This window comes from Lytechinus variegatus, chromosome 1 (genome assembly GCF_018143015.1).
Source record: "Lytechinus variegatus isolate NC3 chromosome 1, Lvar_3.0, whole genome shotgun sequence".
NCBI lineage: Eukaryota > Metazoa > Echinodermata > Echinoidea > Temnopleuroida > Toxopneustidae > Lytechinus > Lytechinus variegatus.
This window is the reverse complement of record NC_054740.1, coordinates 76,393,285-76,419,768: the sequence shown is the minus strand read 5'-3', so window position 1 is coordinate 76,419,768 and position 26,484 is coordinate 76,393,285. Positions and strand designations below refer to the sequence as shown.

The 26,484-nt window shown below is 34.9% G+C and overlaps 1 protein-coding gene across 1 annotated transcript; it reads left to right on the top strand.

Moving 5' to 3' along the window:
• The first annotated feature begins 2,161 nt into the window (after positions 1–2,161).
• LOC121423422 (aldehyde dehydrogenase, mitochondrial-like) lies at positions 2,162–25,818 on the top strand. Its single transcript, XM_041618760.1, has 14 exons — positions 2,162–2,425; positions 6,581–6,685; positions 6,980–7,120; positions 7,613–7,692; positions 8,498–8,547; positions 9,215–9,276; positions 10,592–10,720; positions 11,590–11,703; positions 12,629–12,731; positions 13,691–13,875; positions 14,057–14,221; positions 14,630–14,787; positions 23,452–23,566; positions 23,974–25,818. Exons 1-14 carry the CDS (start codon positions 2,288–2,290, stop codon positions 24,004–24,006), a joined length of 1,578 nt encoding a protein of 525 aa, XP_041474694.1. The 5' UTR covers positions 2,162–2,287; the 3' UTR covers positions 24,007–25,818.
• Positions 25,819–26,484: the final 666 nt, after the last annotated feature.

Below are 26,484 nucleotides of genomic sequence, written 5' to 3'. Positions count from 1 at the left end.
ATTAGTTTCTCCATTCGCATTGTACATGATAAATATAGGGATTATGGCGGCCATTTTGAATGTCAAAATACAGCATTTATCACATAAATGGCATATTAACAATGATGTTTTTAGTCAGTATTCCACTTGTTTATCTTAATAATATGCATTTTAGTGCTCACTCTTGTCACTTTTTTTTGCCCCGGCCATTGCCATTGTACATAATACTCTTTATGCCACTGGTGGCCATTTTGAATGTTGAAATACAGTATTTATCACCTAAATTACATAAGATATGATATATTTTGTTATAAATCATGTTTTCAGACGATATTTTACTCATACATCACCATCTGGCCAAGCAAAGCCAAATTCTGCTGAAATAATTTGTTCCCATTCACATTGTGCATAATATCGTAAGGGCCTGTAGCGGCCATTTTGACTTTCAAATAACAGTATTTATCACCTAACTGGCATAATAAATGATATCTCTTAATAGAAATTATGCTTTCAGACAATATTTTACTCATAGATCACTAATACCTGCATTTATGGTGCTCACTCCTGTGAATATTGGTTTCCCACTTTGCATTGTGCATAATACTGTTAATGTCTCTGGCGGCCATTTTGAAAGTAAAAATACAGTATTTAACACACACTTTAATCCTGAATGATATATTTCGTTAGAAAATATGTTTTTAAACAGTATCCCATTAATTTATCACATATATATGCATTTTAGTGATTACTCTTGTGATTTCTTTGCCCCACTTTCTCATTGTGGATAATACTTTTAGGGCCTTTGGCAGCCATTTTGAATATCAAAATACAACATTCATCACATACATGACATATTAATAATATATTTCGTTAACAATTATGTTTTTAGTCAATATTCCACTCGTTTAATCTTATTAATATGCATTTCAGTGATCACTCTTGTGATTTTTTTCGGCCCCAATTGCCATTGTACGCAATACTGTTTGGGCCAGTGGCGGCCATTTTAGATATCAAAATACAGAAATGTTCCCATTTATGACATAATGAATGATATATCTCGTTAGTAATGATGATTTGCATATATTACTTCGTTCATACATCGCGATTTTTTTGCGGTTTAGTGCTCATTTTTGTGAAAATTAGTTTTCCCTATTCAATTCATATTGTACATAATAGGGTATACAATGGCCTATGGCGGCCATTTTGAATATCAGGAAAATAAATATTTTAGTCAAAATTACTTTTTCAGAGAGTATTTCACTCCTGCCACACAATTTCATTCATTTCACAGCCAATGTGCGGACAATTTTATGATTTTCATGGGTAATTTGCATATTTTGGCGGCCATATTGGATTTTGCCAATTTGCGGAAAATGCTCAAGGTCACACGAGTGGCATCATTCAGATTCGTAATCAGCACCCTCGAATTGACAAGAAACCATCAAAAAATATTGTATATATATAAAAAACAAGGTTATGCCTCTTCTATCCTGGACTATTTCAAAATGGCGCGCAGTGTTGGAAACAAAACGATGACGCCATTGGGAACGCTCACCTGTCATGAATGGGAGCGATCGAGAAGAGATGGAGGAAGATGGAAGAGAGGGGAGAGAGACATACAGGGAGGGGGGGGGGGTATCTTGGGACTCGGTAAACAGTTTTTTCCTTTAGTTTGATACATTTGGATTCATCCGAATTTTTCGCGAATTCTCTAGGCCTACATTATTCAATTAGAACTTTGCACTAGAATAACATGATTTAGGGCCTATGCTGATTTGATTCCCAGTCATACATACTTTCTTATCCAAAATATAGCGTCGACGTGAAAGAAAATGTAAACAGAAACTTGAACTTTGATTAGACATGCTAGACGCGGCCAGTAAGGTACTCCGCATCGAGAGGGGTGACATCTTGCCCTCTCTTTTCCCATGGGTCGTTTGAAGTTACATTAATTAGGTTTTTTTTTATTCAAAAGAAGTTGGGTTATCATACCATTCCTTACTTTGTTGAATAAAATTGGAAAAGTATAAGTGATGCCCATTGTTTAACCCTTTCTTGACATGTCAGGCAGGGGCAGTAAAATCAAGGGCGTTTTCTCCCTCAGACTCCCTAACTCAACATACAATCCGCAATATGACACCTTAGGTTCATATGTATACCCGACTGGCGATGATAGGCCTATAATCTACAAGATAACGACAAGGCTGGCACTCTGCCCGGAGGTCGCTACTGCAAACAGTTCGTCAGTCGTCGCCATTCTTTTCTTCCTTCATCCTGTGCAAAATCAACGTCGACATCATTGCCCATCATGTTTTCTGTTGGGAAAGTGATCTCAGCGACGGCATCCGCCCGTTACAATGCGAGTAAGACGTTGATGAGGACGGCTTGGTATTCAGTGGCTGCTATTCCAGCGCCACAGAAGAATCCAGACATTATATACAATAAGGTATGTATAAACTAAGCAATAAATCATGGCAGCAGGAAAAAAAGTGAAATCCTACGGCTAGACAAGCATTATACTATATATTTGAAATTGTGAAGCTGGGTGTTAAGTAAAACAGTTCTCGTTTGTGTTACTCGACCATTTTATTCATTAATTTTTTTTTTTTTTGGGGGGGGAGGGAATATTGTGATGAATATGAATGTGTCATATAGATACAGTGAAAATTTCGTTTGATCATTCGTATTCCCTTCATATCCATTCACAGAACAATTTCATTAACCATGTTTACTATGAGTTCTGAGCAGGCAGTATTTTTCCAGGTTTATTATTATGCAGTTGCTGTTTGAGGTTCGACGGCAAAAAAAAAACTCATTTAGGAAACAGATAATTGTGAACGAAAATGTCAAGGTGGAAAATGTTATTTGAAAGATTTATTCGTTTTGAATGCATAATCATAATGAATGTTGAAAAGGCATCCAGGCACATTGTCGTTCCGACGGGGTCGTTGGGGCGATGGCCCCCAAAATTGTGAAGACCAAGAAAAGGAAGAAAAGAAAGGAAAAGGGTAAATGCGATGTATTTTCTAAATATGTCGAAATCTGTCACAAAATATAATTTTTGAATAAAAACATCAAAACATATTTTGCTCGCTCGCAGCTTTTTACAAAATTATGCGCCATATGTCATGTCTGACCGCCTGAAAATTATTACAGAGGACAATTAGGACAAGCAGGGCGGCCGCACCTGTGAATTTTCGAGTGGTTAAAAAGGGAGAGAAAATACAAGAGAGCTATTGGTCATAATAAACTCTATATAACACTCCTGTAATTTAATTGAGAAATGTAGGTTGCCCCCCCCCCTCCCAGCACTAGTCATAAAAATACCCTAGCGCAATCCTATTATTTTCCACAATCCCGTAATATTACAAAATCCCCGTTTCTTCTCACTCTCATTTCGTGTCGCCTCAGTCATGTAATTTTTACTATTTCGTCGTGCCGTCATTTTACAATTTGTCTCCTGCACTGGTATGTAAGGAATTCATTTCATTTTCTGGAAATTATTTCCATCGCGTGACGGTATTTAGAGCGATTCATGAGCATGCTGATTTTTTTGACCATGTGTTTAAGTCATTATTAGGAGCTAAAATATACATTGAAAAATAAGGGTAGTTAAGACTTTCATAAGTGCAATTTTAGTACCAGTGTCGATTAATTATTGCAAAATTTATCTTTCACCTGCCCATTCCCAAATATACGTATTGAAACTAAGTTACGGGGGTTTGCCTCCCATACAAACTTCGCTTTTCTTGGCAAGCCCCTCCGTTCTGTTTTATATAGTTATTATAGTCAAAGTTACTTTAGTTTGCATTAGTTCTCATTGTTTATACCTTATTTCGATTGATGTTGTACTTTAAATTTTACTATGTATTGTTTGATTTTGTTGTGCTTTGTGAACGGAAAATGAATAAATCTAAATATATTGCGGACTCAAACTCAGGATTTACCATAATCTTGTAATAAAAAATGAACTGACCTAACGAGTAAATCATGCTTGCTAAGCATAATATTCTTTATTGTGAATAACAAGTCCAAAGTGCCTGTTTGATGAAGAATGGCTTATCAATATAGCTAAGTAATCAAGAACTCTCAAAGGTTAGTACTGTCCAATTTCATTTGTGTAAATATTACACAGCAGTCCTTATAGTGTTTTATGATAAAATATCGCCTTTCAAGAAGGCGATGTCAATCATGTCATTAATGACCGTACTGTCTTTAAAAGATGTCCTAAACTTTGATTGACCAGTCAGTATGCTGACGCGTCGTATAAAACCTTAATTGGTTAAGGATGTTTCAGAAGTCTTTTTACCATGTATCCACCAATGTGACATTGATCAATTCGCCAATTTTTTATAGACTTATAATAGCTTTATTCCACTAGACCCAAAGGGAAAAAATTCATATCCCACCCATGAATTTCGATAATTTGAACAGGTCCATAATTTTAGAAAGTTTGTGAAGTAAAAATCAAAATTTACACTGATAAAAGCCGGGATAAAAGTAGCTTACATGTATGTAAAAAAATGTTTCATTAAAAAAAAATTCAATAGAGTAACGAAATAAAGTGCATACTGCTTGCCTGCATGTCCAAGTTCCTGGCTTTAAACAACGAGGCTAATCATTTGGTGCGAAATTATTAAAGCAATTAAAGTGATCTGATCACGTTGTGTGTTTGATGCAGGGAGTATTCCCTGGTTGATGTATTCACAATGCACGGTTTGACCTATAATGTCGAATAAATTATAGTACTCCATTTTTGGACTGAGAATCAAACGGGGCATATATCTTTTTTTGACCCTTTCTGCTTATCACTTCAGTTACTGTCATTTCCTTTTTAAATTTTTTTTTGCCTTAACATTAACTTTCCTTGAGAGTTCAATTCAAGACTGATATCTTCAATTTATCTTATATTGGTTAAAGAAGTATTGGTCAAAATAACCAATCTGATGGTGAAAAGTTATGTCTGTTATCCGATTAAAATAATTGTTGGCCTAACAAAAAGTGGTACATGTAGTTTCTAATCAATGATTTGTTTATGCTTGTCCTCCTTTTTAGGTTAGACACATATCCACAGGCACATTGACCATTTTGACAGGTTTTGTTGACATTGTACCAACTTGGAAACTCAAAGAAAACAAAACTTATAAAGATAGCATCTTCAGTATGTTCAAACGACGTTTCCGTAGCAAAACATGTACAACAGCGCTCTTTATCATGAGTCTGTGACAATAATGTTCTAAATTTAGTAGTACAAACATGACGACGCTGGAGACGAGGTCATGTGGTATATTTTGATGGTCATATTTCATACTTGAACTTGACAGAATCTGCTTTAGAATCTGTTTCTGCCTTACCATGTTCCCACTCCGGGTTTTCAACATTATACATGAATTGGAATATTTCCCAAAGTTACTCGTAGTCTAGCAGAGTCCAGACTAAATCTTTTCAGAATAACAAGTTATCATCAGTTAAGATTAAACAAAGTTCAAATGATTACAACAGTAACAATGAGTATTACACCTCATCAGCGGATCATGCCAGCACCCGAATCACTGTGATTATTTAGATTGATGTCAGTTAGCATGAGGATCAAGTCCGGAGAATGGAGCTGCATGGTGCATAATTTTTATCATTCGACATAATTCAAGTCTTATCTATCGTTGTTTGGTCCCCTAAGCCTGAGGTCTGATAAAAAATAATTTAACTGGTATTCTGAATCCAATATTGAAACCCGTAACGGAACACATTTGCAGTTAGACTAAGAATCTTAAAATTTGACTGATGGATAAAGTTGTCATGTCAATTTGGTTTTATTGATAGAAACTGGGTTCTTTTAATTTTTATGTTTATAGAGGATCGTGGTATTTCTTTTTTTTTACTGAAATAGCAGTCAGTAACTATGCGCTAAGCATAGGATTTGTGCTCCTTGATCTTTTAACATTGTGTTAATGTGATCAGACTTTCCTTGTGTATTCTGTTTTATGTCATCCGGATGGATTGATGATTTTTTATGACAATATTGCTTTAATGATAACTTTCATGCCACTTCCTTGCTATTTGTTTGAATTACCATAATACCTAGCTTCTCATTATCACTGAGATCGACAGTGATAGTACAATGAATTATCGTCGAAACCACGGACACCAGAATATATTTCTGAAAGATAAATCTGTTGAAATAATGGAAGAGGATAATTCTGTTTTTTATTATTTAGTCATAAAACACTTATTTTTCGTCAAATTAGAGCTCAATCTTCCTTACGAAATGCATCTCTATATAGCCATGATCTCGTTTATCCTGTCAATAATAATGATAATGAAATTATGATGGTATTAATGATAATAATAGGGCATATATAAGATCCATGCCACATAAATGCTATAAGATCAAGCATCCAACACTACCACAACCACACGTTTTGCATACAGCATTGTCAAGTTACGAAGTAGCTATTCTTTATTCACTTCTGGTTTGCCATATAGCATCACACGTGAATTAAGCTATTTGATCAATATAATTATTTGCACCAAAGGAAGTGGTTATTGTTAATTTTATGTTTCAAGGTTTTTATGCTCTTGTCATGTGTTTCTTTCTATATAGCTCTTTATCAACAATGAATGGGTGAACTCAGTCAGTGGTAAAACATTCCCTACCATTAACCCCGCCACAGAGGAAGTGATTGCCGAGGTATCCGAGGCTGACAAGGTATTAGATTCTTCTACACTACTACTACTTCTACTACTACCACTACTACCACCACCACAGTAGTAGTAGTAGTAGTAGTATTAGTAGTGCTGCTCTTTATAAAGTACTTTACCGTAGGCCTACTACTTTTTCCCACAATAATAAGGAAAAAATGCATAATGCTCATTACATGTTTACTATCAGCAAATCATATTGAATGATTTCAGTAGTTTTAAACTGTTATTGAAATTTTTAAACAAGTTTTATGAAACGTGCCCTGATCTCTGTTGTTGTTTTGTTTTCTTTTTTCCTCAGGCTGATGTAGATATTGCCTATGCTGCAGCCAGTGAAGCTTTCAGGCTTGGATCCCCATGGCGTACAGCCAATGCATCCCACAGGGGTAAACTCCTCAACAGATTGGCTGATTTAATGGAGAGGGACGCAGCATATCTCGCCGTGAGTAAATTCAAACCCCGACTCTCTAAAAGATCCAAAGAAATAAAGAAGGATAAAGCCTTTGTATCAACGGCTCTGAAAGTGTTCAGTCTTTACCTTTTAAAAGTACTTCGTACTAAGTTATTATTTCCATTTTAATTTTGCATAAGTTGTGCATTATCTTGATTTATTATGTAACAATCAAACAACCAAGAAATAGGCCTATTCAAGTACAGAACTGAAGACATTTTTAGTTAAGTCATTATCTTCGTGTACCGCGGAGGCGATGGGTTGGGAAAGAGGGTCGTCAAAGAGGATAATGTCGAATGCAGACAGTTCAAATGAGCCGAAATCATAAATCGGAGGAAAACTATTAATTTCTCAAAACCCATTTTATTGTGAATGTAGATCTGCGAGTATTGATTCTGAATTGAAATAATTTTCTGTACCTATTTCCATGATGGCGAATTTTCCTTTTCTTTTTTCGTTATGTTTTCGTACTTAATTTGTAAGAGCCTGGAGACTCTGGATAACGGTAAACCATACCAAGATTCCTTCACCATTGATGTACCAGGGTCTGTAGCAACACTCAGGTTTGTGTCACCTAAACTATTCTCTCACACAAGCATTGCAACCCCCCCCCAAAAAAAAAAAAACAAACAAACAAATTTTTTCTTTCTTTCCGATCACCGATAGCTTTAACTTGATATTCTATGAACAGACTTTAGGTTATATATATGCAACCACTATGTGATATTTTCAATAGCTGGATGTGTAAAAAAATCTCAACTTGCTGCTTTGCGAAACAAATTTCATTGCTAAATTATACCAGGTTGTATATTTCTCTGCCATTGTAAGAAGGAAACTTCCAGATGCTATCATGTTAATCGTGAACTACATGCAGTGTTCGAATCACTTTGGATGGTAAATGCATCGAAAGTAACTCAAGGGTATTCCAGGGACATGATAAATGGCAATTAATTTACAAAGCTTTTAAACACATCATTCGTATCTTCTGTGTAAACACGGCAAATTGTCAAAATTGACATTGGTATTGGGGAATCTAAATGAATCGAAATTTGAGTGAAAGAAAAGTTGAGGGTTTAATTGCCGTGTAAAATTTTGATTATACAATATACTGTAAGGTTACTTCCGAAGTGTCCTTCAAACCTTTAAATGTTATAAACACGAAACTGATAATTGATGATTAATGAAAGGAGATGACACGCCCCATTTTGTTGATGGAAAGTATAAAGTTTGCCCAAATTTTTGGTGTGGGTTATCTGTTTTTCTTTTTTTCCTTACCTTTTTTCCACTTCGAAATGAGCATTTTTAAAAATGTTCTTGGTTTCTTTTTCGTTGTTGATGATGCTTTATATTCTTACTTCCTCACACCAGATATTATGCTGGATGGGCTGACAAAATTGAAGGGAAAACAATTCCTGTTGGTAAGTTGCCAATGATGTTACTATAGGGTCCAATAATTCTACACCAGTGGCGGACCTAGCTTTTAGCTCTCGCTGTAGTTGGTTTGACCCAATGACGATGTAATGCGACATCCTGCCTCAACCCCCTCCCCCCACCCTCCTGCCAATCCACTGCTTGCGTGACTCTGTCTGCAGGGTGTTGGAGTTTGACCCTCTTTCCTCCTTTTTGGTGGAGCCCAACGGAGGGGGGGGGGGTAAACCCCTCGACCTGCTACCGTATACAGTAATTATGGAAAATCTATTGACATCAACTTTCCGAGTCATACGATGTTTACATCCCACTCCGAGAGTCCAAATTTCAAATAAAGTAACAATGGTGCTTGTCATGTTTGCATGCCTTATGTTTTCATTTGTCATGGGAGGGTCTTTTGTGAATATATACCAGGATCATTATCATGATAATAAACTGTACCCCTGCATGTGGTATTGGTGTATCGGAAATTAACATGGTTAATGCGTGCACCGATTCGCAAAATATATTGATAAAAAAATCATGATTTAAAGTTATCAGATATCATCTATTCAAAGGGAGACAATGTGGGGGTATATCAGAGACACTTCCTTTTATATGTCGCTCCTTGTAATGAATTTTGTTTGTTTTTCATTTATCATTTTTACATAAATTTAGATGGAGATTTCATGACATATACGAGGCATGAACCAGTAGGCGTCTGCGGGCAGATCATTCCTGTAAGGTTTTCTTTTTGTCTCTTTTTTAAACACATTATGTACATAATGGGTGGAGAGAACAATAATGTAGGTCATATTTCTACAGGAAATACATTATCTTCTAAAGGGAAGTTGTTACATGAATACCATATGACCAGAAGAACATGTTTTTGGCAGCATTACGGAAGTTCCCGCCATCCTGGACCTCATAAAAAAATAAAGTGTTATTATATTGAGCTGGCATTGATTCTATGACCACTGACAATTTATCCCAAAATGTTTCCATGGTAATAGTTTCACTCTGGCGAAATCAAGGGATTCACAAATAGAATCGGAAAAATATAACAAAGTAGATAGGGCTAAATGTAAAAAGTAACGAAAGAATCCTTAGTGAGATATTTGAAATCTTTATTAGAATAGGTGTACCTGTTTCGATTATTCTTCTAAGTCATTAAACATGATAAAGTGTTATTGAATGTTCAAATCATTTTCAATACAATGCTTATAAAATTATTTAAGTGCAAATACATGTGTCACATTTTTCTTAAAGAATAATTAAATCCAATTGCAGAGAGGAACGAGAGGAATAAAATAAACATACTTTAAGCTTTTTTGGTTGTTTCTTGGCTATTTTCTCACCATTACATTGTATTACAAGGGAACTGTATAAAGCTGTGACTTCCTGCGAGTATAGGCCTCTTAAGGTCTATTGAATTCTTATTTCAATTCATTTATACTTTCGGCGAGTTATTTATTGTTTTGTTTTATTTACTTTATTTTGACCTTTTCTAAACATTTGCAATATACTGACCTTGTTTGGTCAAAATAAACCTCTCATGACCTGATAATGATTTGTTCAAAGTCAACTATTCGTGAGGTGGCATTTTAATGATGACACAGGATAACGGGTATTAGTCTACTGAACTGTAAATATTTACTCAAACCAATTACTCTGTCAGACAGTGGCGGATCCAAAGGAGGAGGGGTTACAGCCGGCCCGTGACCCACCTTGAAAGTGAGAATTTGTTTTTCTTTTTGTTTTTGCTTGTCCAATTTCCATTGGGAAAATGTGCCCCCACCCTCTTTGGAAAAGTCTGGATCCGCCCCTGTTGTCAGAAACCATTCCATAAAGACGTACCGGACACGCCTTTGACCAACCCAAATTTCAATATCCTTGAAATATGAAGCTGTTATTATGCAGAATTTTATGCCACGCTAACCATGCCATTGCCCCCCCCCCCATGGAGAGTTTGTGTTCACGGTGAATACACATCAACTTACTTAAAAACAATACAATTATCAATGTTATAAATTTTCAAATTCTGTATTTTTAAAGTGGAATTTCCCGCTGTTGATGCTGGCCTGGAAGTGGGCTCCTGCTCTGGCTTGTGGAAACACCATCGTGATGAAAACAGCAGAACAGACACCTCTCACTGCACTTTACATGGCTGAACTCGCCAAAGAGGTAATAATTATTTTAGGGCCCCGTTGCGATTGATCCGATCAATCACATCTATGGACGGTCACCAATACCATCATTTAAAATGCATGTTTGTTCAAAATATTTTCTAGATATGATGTATATTCATCGTTCTCTTGAAGATTCATTTGAGATCTTATTTGTTTACTAAGGAGACAAATTGTGGTATTAATGGATTTCCATACAGTTGCAATTGATTGGATCAGTCGCAACTCTCTGTAAGACGGGGCCCGTGGCTCTACAAACGGTAAATCCAGGATTTTTGTTGCTGTGGTTATCGTCAGATTTTCAGAGGGAAAGATAATGTCGACCTGATTTGGTTTTAATAAGGTTTTTTGTTTATTTTAGTTTAGTTTTATTTTATCTTGTGCATGTTAGATTCTATCAACGAGAACAATTTACCATTCCTAAATCCGGGTCCTAAGTCCATCGATTGTGTGATGGAAAGGGGGAAATTGATAAGAGTAACATAAGTGAAAAATAAAATAAATAATTATGTTAAAAGTGTATTTTTCTCCCTCCCTCTTTTTAATTACTATACCGGTATATTAATCTTTTGTAATTTATTTTCTTATTCTCTCTATAACTAGTTTGCATATTGACTCCATTATCTTTGGATTAAGGAAAAAAAATGACTGAAATTAAAGATTCATATCCTCCAAGGAATATCAAAACCGTATACTGTTAGAAAATCATTTTTAAAAAGCTGTCTGCAGATTAGGTTATATGTAATGACAAAAAAACTAACAAACTGAATTGGTTGTATATTGGTCATCACACTGATTTCTCTTTTCAAAACTAAACTTTCTTTTTAAATAAACTAAAAGTGTTTTTTATGTTGTTTGATGCTACAGGCTGGATTTCCACCAGGAGTGATCAATGTTCTGTCGGGATATGGACCTACTGCTGGTGCAGCAATCGCCAGTCACCCAGGCATTGACAAGGTTGCGTTTACAGGATCTACAGAGGTAAGAAATACAAAACCATTAAAAATGACAGCTTTACTGTTTACTGGAAGACACTTCCCGACCCCAAGACGACAACGTGCATTGATAACCCGAGAGGGTGGAATTATGATAATCAAAATCTCATTGACCAGTCAGTTTTTTCCATTCAACGTGCACTGATGGATGTAGCAATAATATTCTTTCATTAGTAGATTGTAATATTGTTTTAAGGATTGTTTACCTTTCTCGTTTTCTTTCAAAGTTAGCAGACAAATTGAATAACCATCAAATAGGCCTAAGATCCTAAACCACAATATCATCCCTGATTGGATCTAGCTCTTTTTTCAAGGAGGGAGTTTGACCGAGAATATTGACAAGCCAAAAAAAAAATGCTCTTCTACCAAATGAATGTCATTTGTGTACCGGGAATTGTTTTTTACAGGAAAAGAGGGGGTTCACTATAAAATTAAGGTGATTTGGGGCTGGTATAGGTCATTACTCTTTTTTTTTAGATGGGCAGTCCAGGGGGGGGCGTAGATCCGCCACTGTAAGCAATGAAATGAATTCAGCCGGACATTGGGTGATTTCAAGTTCAGTGTTGACCTTTTGGTGTTGGTGTTAGGTCAATGTATACACGATTATAACACTAAACATAAAATGAAGATGGTCTCGAAAAGTCACTCACTAGTTGTTGAGATGTCAATAATGTGATCTGGATCAGTTTTACAAACTCTGAATAAGTTTTTGGAGCTAGGGGAAGCAATCCAAATTTCAACACTAACACCAACACCAAGGCCAACACCGTACTTGAAATCACCCATTATGTATTCCGAGAGATAGGCGTATAAGTGCATTCGCGTATAGAGATGTCTTTTGTTAATAAATGATTCACTCTCTTAAAAACGAATCTTTTCTACCACAATCCTTTCCTTCTTTGGTTTTGTAGATCGGAAAAATCATTCAGCAAGCAGCAGGAGCATCGAATATTAAGAAGGTCACCCTTGAACTTGGCGGAAAAAGTCCCAACATCATCCTTGCAGATGCGGATCGTAAGCTTTGATAATTTTTCTTTAATTAAACTATCGTACAGAACGGTGGGGGCTTGTGGGCTATGTTTCCCCCAGAAAAGTTCTACGATCAAGAAAAAGGAAAAGGAAAGGATAGGAGAGGGGGTAAGGTTATCTTTTTGATATTATGTCAAATTCTAACACAAACTTTTCGTTTTCATTTTGCTTTCTTTTTTTTGCTCATTACTGCACTGAATCATACAACTTGAATAATATTATTTTTCTTACCACTGCATCATCTCCTAAAATATATGTAAATTGACTTTATTCCAACTTATTAATTATATAAGTAAACATGTTAAGTAAGATGAGCATAGTTTTTTTTACCTCTTTGATTTTACTGTTTTCGTCTGAAAAAAATCAAACTATTTGAATTTTTAGTTAACGTTAGTGTAAAGTTGAAAAAGTATATTTTTTTAGAAAAAATTGTTAGTATTTCTGGTGTTGCAAAAATAGAAAAATAAACCTTTAGTTGTCGCCGATGATGAAACAAGCTATACTCGTTACTTAAAAATACTATGCAATCCGTTTCTTTAAACTATTGATTATCTTTTCCACATTAAGACCTATCAATCATCAGCCGTATATATAAGCCTATCCAGTATTATTTTTTGTGATAAGAATTTCTCGATCTTATTTTGATCATCTTACCTGTTCGAGGTTTCTAACCATCAACTCATTGTAATAATGAAGAGACCTGCGTGGAGACATCATAGATCCTTCGGTATTCTCTTTTGATGATGTCATTACTTTCTATTTCCAGTCTAATACTATGATATTCACTCTGAATAATAGACATTTCAATGATCGTACACCCTATGTCTCTCATTTTATTCTCGATTGCATCTTAAATTAATTGATGATAGCTCACATTATTATCTGGTTGAATCGTGAATATACAATTACCGATACATTTTGTCATACCTGATTCCATCATCCAGTTGAGCACGCGGTAGAGCAGAGTCATTCGGCCATCTTCTGGAACATGGGCCAGGCCTGTTGTGCTGGATCTAGGACCTTCGTTGAGGACCGGGTCTATGATGAGTTCGTAGAACGCAGCGTGGAACGTGCTAAGGCTAAAGCCGTCGGTGATCCTTTCGATATGAGCAAGAACCAGGGACCACAGGTATGAATAATAGGATAATAGGATAAAAGGATTCTAGGTTCACAGGAAAATTTTGATGTCCATTTTGCAACGCTTTTTTCCCCTTTGCTTTCTGTTTATTGATTATGCTACTGGCCAAAATCACTCGCCTAACAAGCACAAAACAAAAAAATGATTGTAAATATATTTTTTTATTTTTCAGATCAATGACGAGCAGTTCAAGAAGATCTTGGGTTTGATTGAAAGCGGGAAATCAGATGGAGCTAAATTAGCAACAGGAGGTAGTCGCCATGGGGACAGGGGTTACTACATTGAACCAACAGTGTTTACAGACGTAAATGATAACATGCGAATCGCTAAAGAAGAGGTATTGTATTTCCCTTTAAGGTTAGATTCATACTGGTCCTTTTATGTTAATGGATGCTAAAATATTTCAAACCTACATAAACTGAATGTTCATTTAAACACATTTTGTATTTGGATGGCTGATGCCTCAGTGTACCCTTTACCTCTCACCAAAATGTTTGAGCCCCCCCCCCATCTTAGACAGCTATGTTTAATTTTCTAATAGGTCTTATATACATATATTATATATATATAGTTGAGTGATTTGACGAAAACAAAGTCATTTTCAGAAGAAATAGTGACTTTTACCTGCATTAAAAGAGCAAATAAAATTTGTAAATGAATCCCTTTACCACGCATATAATTTCATATCACCTTCTATGACTCAGAATTCCTTTTAAGCCTGACCCTCGTTGACTCTTTCATTCAGATCTTTGGACCAGTGCAGAGCATCTTTAAGTTCAGTGAGATGAATGAAGTGATCAACAGGGCCAACAACACAGAGTACGGGCTTGCTGCAGCTGTATTCACAAAAGATATCGACAAGGCCCTCTACGTTTCTAATTCGCTCAGGGCGGGAACCGTCTGGTAAGTTTGATTTGTTTTAAATCATTTTCTTTTGCATTTGCAAGTAAATAAGTACATGTTTTGCTCCAATAAATCGTATGTGATAAGAAAAAAGCTAAAATTTGATTGTGACAGTTCGACAGTACAGTGCTGGAGCAATCCAAATCAGTAAACCCGTTAATTATTCATTTTCAAAGTGAGATTATCTCAAATTGTAAGCATTATGCGTGAAAGTCTGCATGCTGCACCAAAAGAAACTCATGAAATTAACTTCCATGGATTTCATTAACTATTTTACCATCAAATAGTAACTACTTTGAAAAACATGTTGCTCAGGAGCAAATCAAATCAAAGTTGTATTGAAAATATAATTAAACATTTGACTAAAGTAACAATATACCCTCGCAAATCTATGATAGAAATTTAATATACTTTAGTTTGATCCGTGTCATTGCTCTTAATATACTTAGCCAGGGACAGTGGTGGTTAGTGTCTCAGTGTGAAATACAGTGTTTTGGATTTATTTTGACATATTTGATTTATTCATTTTATTTCGTCAGAAAACAGGCATTTGTTGCATATGAAAATCCAAAACATATAATGCAAACTGAATGAGATACTGCTTATTTTACTAAAAATGACTTGATTAAGAATAACGGATGAAAAGTTATGAATATTAAAATGAACTTGCTGAAATATATTACACAACGTTTCTTTGACGAAAAATATAATGGACTCAGAAGGCACTGCTTGTTCTGTATTCATATGAAATCCAGAAATATATCCCTTTTCCTCGATTTTTGCCATCTTTTCTCGAAAGCATGCCTTTGTTTCCTCTCATTTGGGGCATTTTTACAACACTTCACACGCTATTCGTGAAACAAGAAAAGGTATACTTTTTACGAGTTTTCAAGCGACACCTGTGAATAGAAGGGAAGAGCCATGATTTTTTTGGGCCGTTTCACAAAGCTGTTCGCAAGATGAGAGCGATTCTAAGAACGACTGGTGATCCTTTCTTGTGGAAAATGTAATACATGATAACGTTAATGGGCGAGGGGTTTGTGCGTAAGAAAGGATCACCAGTCGTTCTTAACTTGCGAACAGCTTTATGAAACACCCACCCGATTTAAAAGAGCTTAAATTTAGTCTGTATTCACTGATTACAATGTTTTATGAAATCAGTTATTCGAATGCACTTTCTTTGGTTTTAGTGGGAAGGTGGGTCTGATGGGGATATAGCTTTACCTCACTGTAATTATATTTGTAAAGTATAAACTCTAGCTGAGATACTACAATTAGAGATACATTCACAACTTAAATATTGCCATACATTTTCTTAATTATCATCAGAAAATGATATATAGACTAATAACTCAGTCTTTTGGTTCTCTATATGACCCAATTCTCCATTCGTTCATAATCCTCGTTCAGTAAAGAAAATCTTAATTTTGTTTTCAATGACCATAGATATGATACACTGGATTGAAATATTTATAAACGCTTATATATTCTTGTAAAAAATCTGGCTCAGTCGGGGTCTTCTATTCAGATATGATTAGATTTTTTTCTTCGATGAGTTCTTTTGTCGGGATTGTTGTTGCGACTGATGCTAAATTTTCTTCTAAGAATTGGCGTTAAGTATTTGAAACAATGAATATCATCTAGAGGCTGTTATGTAGCAGCTAAAATGAGAAAGGTTTACTGGAACATCTTATTCTAAAGCATCCTTTCTATATCTTGAAATAATCCTATTCATTGCCCTTTCTTTCAGCATGTTCATATCTAACCCTGATTTCTTTTCATTTGAATCCTTCGTTCTATTGCGATTCGACAGTCATTATCATCTTTTCTCCCCTTTTGTATTGGGAATGATCCGAACGATCCGAGCAATAGCTCTCCATTTACAATTTCCTACCCACGATAGTGATGTACCACCAGTGATATCATTTTAGTATTTTTATTTGAATATACTCGTGTCTTCTTGATAATCCTTTCATTTTTTAAAGTAAAATTTCATTAATAACTCTCTCTGCCAATTTGGCCTCGTAGAAAGTCAATATCTACTGAAAAATGCAATGTATCATTTTTTGCCAATATTTCTTTATGAATTTATTCTATTGTATTATTGATTTTTTAAATACATTTTCAATTGAACTATTTGGGGAAAACAAATTAATAAAAAAATTGGCCGAGAGTACCATCGTACCAATATATAATAATTGTTCCCTATGATATTCAGGTACAGTGATTCATTCATTTTATTGTTATTATTATTTTTTTAGGGGGATTGATTGTTTTACTCTTCCCTTTGCATTTTTAGACTTTTTATTATTTGTTATCAAACCCGGAAATCTATTTAATGTGACGTTGGGGATTTCCTCTTAACGTATTATGAATTATTTCGTTCTTTTCAGGGCAAATTCGTTCCATCATGATACTTTAGTATAATATATGCAATTCCCGAGAGTCACGCGTCAGTGACTGTTATCGATCGCTTTCGATATCTTAAGATTGCAGTCATCAAAACAATACGCATTATCCATTTCAAAGTTATCTAACTGTTAAAAGAAAATGTGAAGAAAAAGATTCCTGACACTGGCCATTTGTAAATATCGTGTAGGCCTATTACAAGGACCATATGAATAAAATTTATAGCATACGATAAATGGGCTAGTACTGATGGTAATATGTGACGTCATAATATTAACAAAATACAGATCCATATCCTAGTCATTCATTTGTGCTTTTTCGCCAATAATTCACTTATATTTTTAACAAAATTTTGGGTTCTATTACAACTATGTTGATGTTATGTCGAACTCGCCTTTCAATTAACTAACAGTGTTCTACAAGTATGTGATATTGGTAACATACATGCATAATCACTTCAAGCAATTTTGAACTGATGAATTATGGGGTATTTATTGAATTTCAAATTGATGTTTACTTCGATTGATATCTGAATCTATTTTATTGATGTAACTTTTACAAAGCATTGCCCCATCGTTTTAGGTTTTAGTGTTTTTTCTTCTCTTATCATTAAATCAAAATGGAAAGACGCTATATAAATCTTATGAATGTATGTATGTATTGTTATATATTATTATTATTATTGTTGTTGTTGTTATTAATAGTGGTAATATTGTTTCATTATTATATCCAAGAATGTTAGAAATAAACAAAATAGATTATTTCAATAGCCCACTATCAAATTCCCTGAGAGTATTTTTAATATTTTTTAATCTCAAGGGATCCCTAAAATAATTTGTGACATTCTAGAGAAATAGCAAAACGCCCTTTTCAGTTTCCTAATTTCTTGTGACGTTTACTAGAACCTTCTTTGGAGGTCGATATCCATTCATAGAAAAGATTCCTCTCGCAATCCCAGCTGAAAAACCACCAAAATTAAAATCATCATGAGAGACCATTGAATTTCAGTCAAATCACAAGGGTCTGCTTCTTAAATTACATATTAGGATTAAGGGGGATAAATGCTGCGGGGAAAGTTCCTAAATGCGATTCTTGAATCGTAATTTGTGGGTAGCCACCAAGTCAATAGGGTTGGCGGCATCAATTTACTACATTACCATTCGGGAAGAACCGATGTAATAAGCAGCACGCAAATTCTTTCGAAACATACTCTACACCTTTTGATGTGTTATGGATTTTGATTGATATATATTTTTTTCTTTTCCTAATATCTGCATTTGAATTAGATATTTGACTGTGTTTCCGTGCGCGAAGCGGTGCCTTAACCCCCCAAAAATGTAGGTTTCCGAAATATTAGATATATTGAACGATATTTACTTTGCCCAATTTGACTAGTTCTCATTTCAATTTAAAAAAAATTGAATACTCCCCCGTTCCCAAAAGTGACAGAAAAGTAAGTGATAAAGAGGAAATATGAAAGGTACAATATCTGATTACATTGGATTGCTTTGAAAAAGAAAAATTGGGGATTTTAAATATACATCAAGTTTATGTCTTTTTTCCCCTGCTCGGTCGGCGGTGCACCCCCCTCCCCCCGCATGCACGCAAACATCAAACACTCAGCCACAGTGCATAAGAGTGCAATTAATATTGTATGATGCAATAAATGGCTATTGGACGAAATTTCATTGGACTGAATGGGATTAGACGACATGGCAATGGACGTAATGGCAATTTTCCGACTGGACTGCACATGTTATTAGACCAGGGGCCCGTTGCAGAAAGAGTTGCAATCAATCGCAACTCTAAAAATCATGCGCAACTTAATTTTCAACCAATCAACAGCGCGCATTCGGGACTTGCGATTGATATTTTGACTTGCGTTTAAACGCAACTCTTTCTGCAACGGACCCCAGGGGATATTTGACGAAATGAGTATGCCTAATTGGAAATTATAAAAGATGGTAACTTGACTGTTATGACAATGACATTTAGACGAACTGGTTGTAGAGGAACTAGAATTTATACCATATGGAGTGAGGCTAAGCTGAAGATAGTCAAAGTGGGCGTAGATCACGTGTCAAAATTAAGATGTGAAATGATAGTACGACAGTTCGTCTTTCCCTTATTAAAATAAGGCTTTCAAGTTTTTCAGCCTCGATGGCAACACAGTCAAGTTTCGGAATCAACCAGAACTCAGAACTGTATACTATGGTCCATTCTCCCTTCTCTGTAAACTTGATAAACTGCAAACCTTCTGCACTTCACTTGTGGATGAGAAAGACTATGACCTTCTCGCCACACCCTTCTTTTCATTCTAGCGAGCTTACAGTCTGGCTATCTTTTAATAAATTCAATGGAGATTCGTGGGGAATTGGGGACACCCTCTCTCTATAGCTTCACAGTTTCCCTTCTATTATATTAGGGAGCGCTTCGCGCGTTTAAATACTGCCAGGCGCAGGCACATAACTTCAACCCCCAATATTTTAAAGCAACTCGGGTGGTTTACTCATTCATAATCTCATTGCAGTATGGGAGATATCATTTAGAACGAATGAAGATGGTACCCATCTCCTCATCATAAGTGGTACTGTATTATGTTTGAAGGTTGTGTATCAACTTAGCCTATACACGATGTCAAAATGGATTTTCTACCAACATATCTAATTATATTCAAATTACGAGGAGTAATTCCTACAAATCGCAGTCTTTGTATTCTAAAGATGGTAATGGAAATATTGAGACGAGTGGTATAATCATGTATTACACTTACATTTTTTTCAATCGCCGTTGTCATAACAATGAACGGTTAATGATAATCATGATAGTGATAAAGATGATAAATTCTGAACGATTTTCATTTCTTGTACTGTAGTACACGGCTCATTGATTACTTCAGTCTATTAATTTTTAAACAAGCATTCCCTTAAAAAACGCAATCTCATTTCAAAACAAAAGAAAAAAAATAAATATGATCACTATTCGAGAAAGAAATAATTTACGGCCTTGATATCGGCAACGTTTCATATCCGCTCTAGATAGCAAATTTTGATAAGATTCAATGGAGATGTCATCTTTATTGTTGTCACTCTTGTTATCAGCATCCACGATCTTAGAAGAATGGGGATATTCTAAAAACAAATTAGGGTATGCACGAATAGCGTCCAATCCTCTCGATGGTTATGTGTGTATAAAAGATATCTCGCAATTATTACTCGCGAGATCAGGCAATTAATTTAACCATGAACATAATGGAGATGGGTTGTTAATGCAATGAGAGATCCTCAACTATTACAGTAATTACAGCCTCTATCTTGTAATATTTTTAAATTTTCCAGAAAAATCTTGTTAAGTATCTACTTAATGTAACCATTGTAAGGTTAAAATATCAGGGAGCGGGGCGCTGTACAATTCCAAGACCAGTCAAGGTTTTATAGAACACTGATGAAGAAGGAAATCGAGTCAATGAACATCTCTTTCACGTCTCAAATCACTCGCTCCAACTGGTCTTTGACATGAGAAGCGGGATCCTCCCACGATCATTCAATTTAGGAAATGAAATCTCGCCGCAACATTGACAATTCAGAAAGAGCCTGTAATCTTATTCTTTCTCAATCATGCCATTAATGAAATTGTGTATTTTCTCATTGTTGGTATTGTCCGTGTAATCGTAAGGGATAGATGAGAGTCATGTTTGAATTTTGTGGAATTGGGAATATATCAATCTCATTTTTCATCCAAACCAATCAGATTTAGATCTCTTTGTATTGAGGATGTTCCCTAAACCGGAAGAATGTAATAGAGGATGACATCATATGCTGAAAAAAATCTCGTAATAAAACCTCATTCATGAACAACCCATGCGCGACAAATACCGGTGGCCTAATGCAAAATAGCTAGATAAGGTTTATGCTCAAGTTCATGCATTGTGATGATTGATTTCTAGACTATTTTTGCTTATGCGAAAGGCAATACCACCTCAGGAAAGTATTATTTGGGGATTTTTTTTTATAACCATATAGTTGGTTTATAGGGATGCCAATGATTGTAATGAAGCGTTTTAAATACATATCTTTTCTCACCAAGTTGGAAATTAAATGAATCAGTCGTTACAAGAACATACCATTAAGACCTGTCAAAGACTATAATTTTCATATACTTACATTATATTATTATTTGGGACATTTTTAGTTTGATTTCCAGTAATTATTTCAATAGCATTGACAATTCTAAAAATACATTTTGTTTTAAACTCAGGACACTGTAACGGTCGACAGAACTGACCATTTAAAAAAGGGTGTTTTTGAATGTGTTCTCATAGATATTACGATATGGGATACTTTAACTCGATATGATCATACCATCTTTAAGAAACAAAAATGAGTTACATTTAAATCTATATCACATTTGATACAAAATGGCAGGTTAATTGTTAACCAAACAGATTTAGCTGTGTGAAAAATTGTAGAGGTTATATTTGAGTGCTTAACTGTCATTTGGAAAGACCATGTATTTTTCCTTTCATTTATTTTATCTTCCAACTCCAATACTTGAAATCATGATAAAATCACGTTTTCCGACCAAACATCGTGATTGCTAACAGATAGTTCAATCATTTTTTAGGAATAGAATGACGCAAACGTAACAGGTTTTTGATTTAATTTACATTTACAAACTAAACTCAAACTCTATGGATGAGGTTTATTCCTCGCACTATCTAGGTTTTTTAAATCGATCATAGGTGCACACGGAATATGATCCAGCTTATCCTCTTTTGTGAGATAGAGCCTTCAGCTTTGATAGGGAAACCAGTCTTGGTGCTTCATCTTTCACCTACTTAAAATTGATATCAAGACAAATAAAGCTTGATCCACGAGTTATTATTTCATTCACGAACCTTACCAACCAGATATATCATATATATGGACGTGAAGAATCGGATGCCAGAAATAAATTTCTTTTCATGCACTAAATTATCCTGGAAAACTAATTTTGATCTTTAAAAAATCGTGACTTCCACATATCAATATGGTCCTACAGTATCAGGTGGGTGTTTCATGAAGCTGTTCGTAAAGTTACACAGAACTTTATGCACGACTGGAACATGTTCTTAGGTCATAAATAAATTATATAGGGATATCACATAGCACAAAAAAGGATCACCGGTCGTGCGTAAAGTCATTCGTATCTTATGAACAACTTTATGAAACACCCACCAGGTGGTAACGTCTAGGAAAGCTTAGGATATTTTGATGACGATAGTGCTTCCAGTTTATCCTAACATTATGATATGATTATGATTTGTATTGAACTATACTGAATGTGCAACAAATAGATAAGGGGGTGGCGTGTATGCAGAATATGATAGTATACGCCCTCAGACTTAATAGCGGATGTGACACTATTGAAATCGTGTCAGGAAAGTGACTTTACTTTGATTTTTATCACGTTTTGAGATCCTCGTTACCTTGAAATATTAGATTGATATTACATGTATCTGAATTTCCATCATAGCTCTTAGTAAATTGGGAATGAAATTAAAGATATTTCTGTTTTCTTGAGAAATCCATGCAAGTCTATTTTGTTATTCGACTAGTAAACATTTCTGATTGTGTGTCATGAACATGCACTGCATATCAATCAAGAATGGCTAGGAGGTATATTTTTGCAATCGGTTTAAAACACCGACAAAGTAAATGAGTTTTGATGTTATACAATTCTTATTAATAACTTGAATAAATTTGTGCTGCACATGCAGAAACCTATTGCCACAAAATATAATAACTTGAACATTATTCAACAGAAAGCTCACTAAATGTATTAATGTGCTGTAGTCTTATTTTATTACATAGTCCAGAATGAACTCTTTGAAATTTGCTTTTCAAAATAGTTTTGTTCATGTAACTCCATGATAGGATGAAAATTTAGATGAGCTTTTGATCTGAAAAACAGCATGAACAAATAAATGAAACAAGGTACAAATGAAAGCGATCAGACAGAAAGAAAGTGAAAAGTTACCGATATATATTGCTTCCTATGACTTTGTTACCGCAGTTTGTTAATTTTCTTTTAGTTGTTTGGAGATGATAATGCCGAATATTAATTCTGTGAAGAAGATATTTATGATGAATCTGTTATACGCAAGTTTTTATTTCGAGTAATTTCTTAACATTTCCAGGGATGCAAAATCTATAATGTAAGTACAAAGTAGAATTTGCCGATAAATTTTATGTATTTATTTTCATTTTTCAAAAGGATCAATTGCTACAACGTAGTAAGCACTATGGCTCCCTTTGGAGGGTACAAGATGTCTGGTACTGGTCGAGAACTAGGCGAGTATGGTCTGGAAGCCTACACGGAAGTCAAAACTGTAAGTGAGATCCACTATCATTTTATTGTTGATTGTCAATTTTTACGTTTACAGTTTAAAACTCCGTCCTTATTCCCGTTTGCCATTCGACGTAAAGTATTTTTTTCAGAATGTTAGCACATACGACGCAATACAAACTTCATTAAAAAGAAATAAAAATCGTCATCACCGTCAGAGAGATGTAGTAATTCCTGTCATATCATCAGAATATAGGACGTACAGCAGCCTATGTTAGAATATTATTATGAAGTGAATTGATAATTACCCCCCCCCCCCCTTCACGGATGAAAAAAAAGATGAGCATCATCGTCAACCAGTTTAAAGACACATAACTTTTACCTACTCTGAATTGTCTTCCATTATAATCTTATTAACCATCACTGTTTTGTTCCCTCTCATTTCTTTAGGTCACTGTGAAGATCCCGCAGAAGAACAGTTAAAATGTTTGGGCTTGACATGAAATAATTTCTTTCAATGATTGGTTAATTGTTTCGAAGAACGTAAAATAACATTTCCGAATTAATATGAGAAGTGCCTGAATAAGTACATTGATGCGGGTGTGTTTCAGAGTGGCCGTGAGTGAATAGTGTAATTGCATAATCTATAACTGAAATGCATTAACTGAAATTTGATGAAAAAAATCAAAGGTAATTAGACGAAAGGTGCTAATACTCGGTGATAAAATCATTTCTAATTGGATGGGAGATGGATGTACGTGAGGTCCAAATATACGGATGTGTATATCCGTGCGTGAGTAAGTGTATGTAGTGTGTGTGTGGGTGTGTGCGTGTGTGTGCGCGCGTAAGTGAGTGTGTGCTGGCTGTTTGAGTCTGTGAGGGAGATGGGAGGATAAAGGTATAAATATGTCTGATTATAGTCATGTGAGAATAAACTGTATTTCTTGATCTGATATTTTATCGAGGCCAAATCGTACTGATGAAGTATCTAAGATGACCTTGTCGACAATGAATTTCTTTAAATAGCGAGAGGGCTGCGTCAAAATTTATTATAAATCATTGTTTGTTAAAAACTTATATTAGTGGTAATTGTTGGTCCTTTTATCGTGTGATTTATATTCTTATTTACTTCATTACAAGTATTCTATTTCCATTTAATTACCCGTGCAATTCCCAGAATAATTCGGAAAATGTCAGCGTGGAGTAAGAATATTCAAAACAATAAAACATGAACAACAGCTGTGTTCATACTCATGAATCGAAAATGCTCTCGATTTGGATGTAGGATAAAAAAAACCTTAAAAACAGCCCACGTAAATGGAATGTGTTCTTCTGAAAATGGAAGTTTAGGCATTGGCAACATTTTATTTGTTTTCCATTCATATTTTGGAAAAGAAACTATGTAGCCTCATGAAATAATCGTTTTTCACTGTGTCAATTGGTACCGCTGTGATGTCCAGGGTTCCGTAACACAAATATTACTGATTACCCTTGATTTCTACGATTGATTGTACATTGTACCCAATGCAATCAATCGTAGAAAATATTCTACGATCATTGCTAAGCTTTGTGCTACGGGCCCCAGATTGGTTTTACATCATCAAGGTTCTTGAGCTTGCAACAATATCAATATTACCTTCTTATGATGCTGCGTTGTGTAATAAACGTAATAATGAAACAGGAATCTTTTGAACTTGTTGAAAAAATATAAAGACTTTGCGTAAAATAAATATCTTTAGATACTTGACACTATTGAGAAAGCTCTTTTTATATTACGTATTCATCTCCGAAGGAAATTGATGTCTTGCAAACAATATTGTTTGACTTCCATTCATTTTCACTTTAAGAAGACCTTGTACTTTACAAAGGCATAGCCTTTTACGATGATTGTATCTGTCTCAATTGTTACTTAATATTATATACGATTAGTTTAATATATGGTTTACATCATGAAAGACCCCAGGCTGGTAATGATTAGTTTTAACTTTTCATGATTTGTGATATTTATAGAAAATAAAGGCAGCATAGATCATTACTGAATTTTATAAGAATTAAGAGGTTTCTTCTAGCAAAATATTGCTAGTACAAAGGAAAGATCGAGGTTTTTTTGTTACCTGATGTGGAATATTCAACTTCCTGTCTCAACCGCTGCTCAAATAATATGGAGATGGCAATGGATTTGAAATATGACACTGTATGAAATAATTGCTCAATAGCTTGTTTGGTACTCACCTATGTGATATGTTTTTTATATTATAATTGTGGGTTATTAATATAAACTATTCAAATCTCTCATTCTGGTCATCAAAGTCTGATTTTTTTGTCGGAGTAATATTTCTTTACGGAATAATCTTAGAATATACGAGATCCCTATTGCTGTTCAACTCTGTCATGACTGTGATAGGTTTTGATGAGCACTGTGTTTTATATTAGTATTTCAGTAGATCAGATACGTGTGAAGGAATATTTTTCCATGAAATTACATTATACAATAAGGATGAAAAAAGGTGCTTATATTAGTTTTGCATCAGTCACAATAAAGAAAAATGCACGTCTACCCTTTAAGAAATGAGGTTCGACCATTACCTCGCTGGGAGCATCTTTTTGCCCCCTTTTTGCCTTAAGATTGAAAGTTCCACATCTTAAGGGTGCATAGGGGTGTTACTAAAAGAAGAACGTTTGTTAGTACGCTGTTTCTTGGAAGGTAACGCGATGACAGAGCAAATATTCATGTCATATCAAATTACTTTCATCGTTATTTCAACCTATTTGTATTTATATTGTACAATTCGATATGATGTAATAAATGGAAATGAGTCAAAAACTAAACTTAAGCAGTGATGAAAGGCCTTAACTGGTACAGAGGACAAGCAAAATTTCGGGGTGGCTCCATCTGTATTTTATCCGCTCCAGACAATGAACAAAATGAGCGAACAATGAAATCACAGTAGACAGATGTTC